This window comes from Zingiber officinale, chromosome 8A (assembly GCF_018446385.1).
Source record: "Zingiber officinale cultivar Zhangliang chromosome 8A, Zo_v1.1, whole genome shotgun sequence".
Classification (NCBI taxonomy): Eukaryota; Viridiplantae; Streptophyta; class Magnoliopsida; order Zingiberales; family Zingiberaceae; genus Zingiber; species Zingiber officinale.
In genome coordinates, this window is record NC_056000.1 from 62,162,825 (window position 1) to 62,170,710 (window position 7,886).

At 41.4% G+C, this 7,886-nt stretch overlaps 1 protein-coding gene across 1 annotated transcript; it reads left to right on the top strand.

Annotated features, from left to right (window-relative positions):
• The first annotated feature begins 6,169 nt into the window (after positions 1 to 6,169).
• LOC122010906 (probable CCR4-associated factor 1 homolog 11) lies at positions 6,170 to 7,060 on the top strand. The gene has a single exon (XM_042567373.1). It carries the CDS (start codon positions 6,170 to 6,172, stop codon positions 7,058 to 7,060), a length of 891 nt encoding a protein of 296 aa, XP_042423307.1.
• The last annotated feature ends 826 nt before the right edge of the window (positions 7,061 to 7,886 follow it).

Sequence of the window (7,886 nt, forward strand, 5' to 3'; positions counted from 1 at the left end):
GGAGCCATCATTGATGTGAAAAGTCATAAGTTATCCTTGGAGATTGACAAAGAAAAGATTGAATTTGATTTATCTGACTCCTCCATCTGCGACCCCTCTTCTTAGGGAAACTCTAGTAAGATCAATTTACACAAAGTCGAGGAGTGCAGTTTCCATGAGAATTCTCCTCCGGCAAGCAATAAAAATTACATTTGTCCTGCATGAGCAAAACTAAAGGCACAGGCTAGAGCATTAACCCTAGGAGGAGAACCGTGCTTCCACTGGTTTAGTCCACATTAACTGAAACAGGGTCAAGCTAAAGACCTAAAACAAGCACTTCTTGGGAGGCAACCCAAGGGTTTTTCATTCTAGTTCGTTCTAGTTTTAGTAAGTTTAGTTGAGTACTTTTATTATTTATTTATTTTTGGGTATTTGTTTTCAGGATGTGTAGAGCCTCCATGAGCTGGTCGTGAATGTTTCATGGGCGTGAAGGCATCAAGGGAACCAAAATGATGAAAGGCGAGTCTCCGTGTGAAGCCAACAAAGGAATGAAGGGCCACGGGCCGTGCAACCTTGCACGGTCGTGTGGTTTGTGTAGAGAAGAGAAGAGCAAGGGCCGTGCCAATCAGCAAGGCCGTGCAAGACTGCTAGAGAAGGAGAAGACTCAGGCCAAGCCAATTGACACGACCATGCGACATGTGCAGAGAAGAAGGAGGACTGGGTCGTGCCAATTGGCACGATCGTGTGACCTTGGCCGAGGGGAGAAAACAGGACGCCGTGCCAATTGGCACGGCCGTGAAGAATCCAACCTAACTCAGTCGTGTCTATAAGACACGGCCGTGCCCCTACCCGTGTGCGCCGCATACTCCTCCAAAAACCCTAATTTCCATCTTCTTCTCTCCCAAAAAGCCTTCTCCTCCCCACTACACTTCGTCAAACCCTAATTCACACCTCTAGAGCTCATTTTGCTTAGATCTACATCTAGATCTAACACTTCTTCAAACCAAAAATCTGAAAAGAGAGAAGAAACTTCCCTACTTTTCCTTCCTTCTCCTCTTTTTCCATCCTCAAGACCCATCTCCACAAGAAATTCCTCAAAACCTTGCACCATGTCGTAGATCTTGAAGAGACTTCATCGAGAAAGCAGTGGATCTGGCAAAGGAGATGCACCGGGAGGTGACAAAGGCAAAGGGAAGGTGTCTTCTTCAAAAGCCAAAGGAAAAATGGTGGCATGCGACGAAGGTAACGAAAACGAGTTCAATATTATTTTTGGAAATCATGAACAAAAAGCTAGATATGATATCCTTGTCGCTAGGAAAATTACATGCACTAAATATATGGATCCCGTTACTATGGATATGCTAGGAATTAGGGATAATGTAGATTGGATGATTAGTTCTTTAGATTGGAATGATATTATATACGCTCATGCACCGACTTACCCCCGCCTAGTCCTTGAATTTTTGAGCTTGATTGATGTTAAATTTTCTTCTGAGGATGACTATGTAGGGGTCATAACTTTTAGGATGATGAATAAAGAAGTTCGGTGGTCTTTTAGTGATTTCAATAATTTTTTTGGTTTACCCATTGGTGGTGCCTGAGGATTTGATGATGAAATAAGATGGAATGAATTTTGGACATCAATAACCTAATCAAAAGACCCTTATGAACCCTCTAGAGCCAAGGCATCTCGCATGCAAAACCCGACCTTTAGATACCTTCACCGAGTGATGAGCAAAACGATCTTTGGTCGAGGAGAGAGTGATGAGGTGGTTAGAAAGATAGAACTCTATTCTCTTTGGGCGATGTTGAATAAAGTCGATTTTGATTCCTGATTTCATTTCTTGCAAACTTTGTTGAGGGCAGCTAAGGCATCTTCGGGGATGATAGTGTTTGGTGGATTGATCACCCAAATAGCATTCAATCTGGGTTGTGAGTTTGATGGATTAGAGGTGATTCATGGTAATGACAAGATCGATATTGATTCTTGTCTTGCTATGAAGATGATTTGTCGGGATGAGAATGAGCTTGCCTTCCCTAGGACCAATGGTTTTCCATTACCCCTTCCTAGCCCCGAGCGTACTTCAGTGCGCGACCCCACGAACTTGGTGATTACTGATTTACACCCTGAGACTGTACCCTCCATTATAGAAGAAATCGAGTACGACCAAGAGCCCTCGTCATCAGGATTCCCACAGCCTTCCGGACATCCAAAACCTCCTAGGCACTCTTTTGCATATGGCACAGGATCCTCTAGGTTTGATTTTTCTGATTTTCGTGCCTCTTTAGACTTCCTTCATGAGAAGCAAAATACCCAATAGCGATTGTTGGAGGGTCGCTTCATGTTATCTGGCGACCAGTTTAGGGTGGTACAGGATCATTTTTAGTTTACTAGGGACTTCCATAGTCAGGTGATAGGGTTCGTTCAGGATTATGAGATTGACCAGGAATGAATGAGAAATGTTATGGATGATATGGATATCACTAGACAACAAGTAGATGCCCTTTATCAATATCATCAACATATTGGTCATCTTCCTGGTATGCCTATATTTCCCCCTAGCACACATCGGGGACCCCCTTATCCCCCACCCCCGCCGCCGTATTGATTTCATCGAGACGATGGAAAGTCTAAGTATGGGGGGCGGGGGTATTGTGTATGTCTGCACAACCTGAGTCGAGTTGAGTTTTCTTTTCTTTTTGCATTTTATTTTGTTTTGCATATTTTATTAGTCTGTTTTGTTTATTCACATTTTACTAGTTTCATATTTTTATTTGCATCTCATTTGCACTTTGCTTTGTTTATTCGCATTTTATGAGATTCATATTTCTAGTTTTTAGGCATATTTGAGAACACCAAACCTTCTTCTTTTTCTGCTACTTGTCCGATAGCAAAATGACTAGTATTTTCTTAGTTTATGTGTTGTCAAGATAGTGTTAGTATGTTTGGTGTATCTCCATTCTCTATCTTTAGTAGCATGAAATAAGCTAAGTATTGTACAAAGTTTGGTATAAGTTTTGGCCTAACCTTAAGGATCTTATATATACTACACTTAAGTACTTAAGCTTGAATAGTAGAAATACTTTTGGAATAGTTATGATTCATCCAAATTGTTTAGTACTTTTGTTCCCATGGTGATTTCTTATTTACATTTTGGTTACTGGATGACCTCGGATCATGGAAGCTCATTTGGAAAAATCTAAATTCCAACATATGCATCCCGCATGTGTGATTAGTGCTACACTATAACACCAAAAAAAATGAAAAAAAATGAATAAGGGATAAAAAAACAGTTGTCGTAAGTGGAAACTAACAATTCACCCCTTTAAGACTGAGTTAGGTTACTGGGGAAATGAATGTTATGTTTCTCTTGATTCCGAGAAGTATCCTTTGAGACCTTGTGTAATTTAAGAAAAACGAACCAAATGTGTGGCAAGTAAGTGTCTATCACCAGGAATATTAGGAACTCAATTGTATGACGACTTAACTAGGACAAAGAATTGAAACTTGAAGAGTTTGAGTTACTTATTGCACGGAGCACAAAGAACTTATGCTTATGTCATACTTAGGTAACTCCACAATCATACTTATCAATGAAACTAGTTGATAGAATTAGGCGAATGCACTAAGGATTATGAAACACTGCCAGGCGCTCATGAACATAGTTTGTAGCGTTTTGCTTGAGGACAAGCAAAGGTTCAAGTCTGGGGGTGTGATGTGCGTAAATATTATGATAGTTTATGCTTGTTTTTACGCACATTCACTTGTTTTATACGTACATATTCTTTATATGATCGCCTCTTTTATCATGTACTCATCATATATACTCTTTTGCATGGATATATGCTCTTTGTTTGATTTTGTGTTGACAGGGACAACTTTTGGAGTGAAAACAACGATTGTCAAAGTAACGGAGCGAGCCAAAGAACACGGTTGTGCAAACCTTGCACGATTGTGTGGCCAAACAGGAGAGGAGAAGTGCACGACCGTGCGACCCTTGCACGACCGTGCGGCCAACCCAGAGGCAGATCAGAGCATGGTCATGCATACTTGCACGGTCGTGCCCCCCATGACCTCGACCAGGCAGTACACGACCGTGCAACCTTGCATGACCATGTCCCCAGAGCCGAGCCCCAAGTTCACACGGTCGTGCCAATTGGCACGGTCGTGCAGCGAACCTAGAGCCAAGAAAGGGCACGGCCTTGCCATCCTTGCACGGTCGTGCTGCTGCACCGCGCCCTAGACTATAAAAGGGGTTTTAACCCTTTTTCCTAGAGGGAGAGCCGCGAAGCGAACCGTCAATAGGAGAATCACTCTGGTGTCGTTCCACGCCGTGTAGGACATCGGTTTAGCGATCTTTCATCACCACATCAACTCCAGAAGCAAAGGATTTGATCCAAAGATCACTCGTCGTTGTTGGATAAACATACTTATTCTTTCTCTCTTTGTGTTTGAGAATTTGTATGTTTAAATACATCATGTCTTCGGGTTTTGCTCCGGCGTCTATGGAGTAGATTCCTTGTTGTAGGATGAGGGAGTAATTGTGGATTGATTTTGATGTAAGACTCATATTATGCTTATATTCATTGGATGATTTCGCTTGCTTTGTTAAAACTACTCGATCTCTATGTCGTGTTGATTTATTGTGTAGGAATTGCCAACCTCGTAGAGGGAATACCTTAGATTGTACACCCGAGGGGCCCTAGTGACAAGGGTAACCTGTTCACGGACATCTAGGGTACTTCCTTGAAAGGAGAGGCGACTCCTCCACAAGGAAGTAAGAGACCAAACTAAACTCCTTAATTCTATCTTTGATAACATCAATTAGAGTTGTGTCCTTGTGATCAACCGAAATGCCTTAGTGACAGGGGTTAACCGTAATAGGATTTCATAGGGATTGTCTTTGTTTGGTGCTTAAAGATAGTTGCTTTAGCTTCCGGCGAATGCATACTGATGGACAATGAGTATAAGATAGTATGTGATACATCAATACCACCACAATGAAACCGAACTTCTAGAACTTTTCATTAACCAGGTTGATTTCTTCTCGTTGCTAGTTCTCGTTTCCGCTTTCTAATATCTTTTTTTAGATTACTTACAACCATCGATAGTGTAACAAATCCTAACTGTGTCATCACTAGTGCTTATAACCAGTTCTCGTGAGATCGATAATCTATATTACTGACGTCGAATCCGTGCACTTGCAGAATCGTAACACTTGACACCCAACATTCTCTGACAATAGACAGGCTCTGAAGGTATGAAGCATCATATAAAAAGGGAGATCCCCTAACTTAGGCAGGTACGCACACATACACACTCATCTTGAACAGTTCTTTTTTCCATCGTATACTGTTCTTCTAAGGAAAATGACCTGACTTGAGCATCGGAGGGTCTGCGCCGGGGACTTCTTTTTTGGTTTCTGGTCTTTAACACTTCGGGTGCTTGTCTGAGTGTGTGTAGAGTTCAGGTACTACCAGTCCTCATACTAAGATCAGGAAATTCCACGTGAGGGTATAGTTTTCAGACGTGCATACATTAGGTGCGTCAAATTCACCTCTTTATCAATGCCAACGTCATCATCACCGGTCTCTAACTAACTTAGATTCAAGACAGGATCATAAACTAATTTAGAATAGCAAATAAAATTTATCCAAATTTGAAAGGCTAAAAAGATGTAACAGTATATCAAATCAAAATAATTCTTTAATAAAAAACGTACTTTCTTATTCATTTCTCAATTACAAATTTACATTTAATTATTATTTTTTAAATTACATTTTAAACTTTAGATATTTACTTTTAAGCCCCATGCTTATTAATTTTGAAGCTTTTTAATACACGTTTTTTTATCGTATTATAAAAGTTTTTTGTAAAATAGTTTATTCACCTCTCAATTGCAGCTAGATTTGGCGCCAGATTAATACTTAAAGTCCTGATTAAGCTCGTTTAGCATCATTAATTAATTACATATATATATATCCTAATAATTCGCTTCGCAGTAACTAATTCTGTTTAGTGTGTTTATTATCTGGCGATTTTCTCTCTTTGATTGCCTGCTCTATTTAAACTCCCCCTCCCTTTCCATTTTAATTTACACTCCAACTCGATCGAAACCTAATTAACATCTCCTCGATCTCCAGCCTTCCACTACTTTCGTATTTCTAATATCATCAAATTAAACTCATCATGCCTGTTGCAGTCGTCAACAATAACAATATGCTAATTTCCTCTTCCACCGCCAGCGCCAGCACCAGCAGAGTCGAGGTTCGCTCCGTGTGGGCTCATAACCTCGACGAGGAGTTCGCCCTTATCCGCTCCGCCGTCCTGTTCCACCCCTTCGTCGCATTGGACACCGAGTATCCTGGCGTCGTCATCGCTTCCAAAAATCCCTACTGCACCCTCACCCTCCCCCAGCGCTACGAATTGATCCGCGCCAACGTCGAGGCCCTCCGCATCGTCCAGGTTGGTCTCACCCTCTCCGACGCCGCCGGCAACCTCCCATGTGCCATCTACAGCGACTGCACTTGTGTGCGTTACGTGTGGGAATTTAATTTCCGCGACTTCGACATCAGCCGCGACCGTTACGCCCCTTCCTCCGTCGAGCTGCTCAAGGCTAATGGCATCGACTTCCAAAAGAATCAAGTATGGGGCATCGACTCTTGCAGATTCGCCCAGCACTTGGCCACCTCCGGCTTGCTTTCCTTTGGCCATTTTTCTCCCGTCTCCTGGGTTACCTTCCAAGGCGCTTATGACTTCGCCTTCCTAGTCAAGATGCTGACATGCGACTGCAAATTACCAAAGACCGTTGGTGAGTTCTTGCACCTCGTTCATTTCTTTTTCGGCAAAAGGATGTTCGACGTGAAGCACCTTTGCAAGCATTGTCCTGGCCTTTACGGAGGATTGGAGCGGGTGGCCTCTTCCGTCCGAGTTCAGCGAGCAGTGGGCTCTAGACATCAGTCCGGCTCCGATAGCTTATTAACATGGCAGGTGTTCTACCAAATCGCCTCTCGTGTGAATCCACAACTCATCCATCATCCAGAACACATGGGAACACTCTTTGACCTCCAACTGCGATAGTATATATAGTAATTCATCCAGCCAGCTAGCGGTGGCTTTTGGGTTCTGCATTAGAGTTCATGGTTTATCACAGTTGATAGTGGTTCGGTCAGCATTAGCTTAATTTGTTCATAAGATTAACTGTCCATTGCTTCATCGTATCTTCTTATTTTTAAGTACAGATTATATGTTGTCGCATCGTCAGACAAATTGTCAATATTAATTCTTTGGATCATGAGTAATACTTGTTGTTTTGCATGCTTTGCCTTAATCATCCTTAGTGTATTTTGGATCATACTCTCGATCCTCAAATGCATGCTACACTGCATGATTGATTCTACAAGATGTATGTTTTATCTACAATGCAAAATGGCTCATTCTTTACCATTGAAATGAAAAAGGTACGTAATGAGACAAGGGCGCATCTGATATAGGCCCTCAAATCCTCAATTATCCTTTCTATTCCTATCCCTACTTATGAAAAATCTGAACAGACTTTTGGAAGATGACACCTCTAACAATAAGTTGCTTGGACCGGGGAATGAGTAAAAACTCCATTTCCATCAATTTCTGCCTAGCTTGGGTGGAAATAAATGAAGAGAAAATTTATGGGATTAAATTATCTTCTCTTTTTTTATTTACTTCTAAGTAAACATGAGAATCAATCATTTCATTCTATTTCTTCTCTTCCATATCCGTTCAAGTTAACACAGCATTAATGTTATAACTCAAGGTACAAGCACACTTATTATGGTTTACTCCAATGGAAACTAGCAAGCAAAGATTTTAGTCAAACATCAATCGTAACTAGCAGAGGACATAGATTAAGGATAAGTCCATTAAAAGA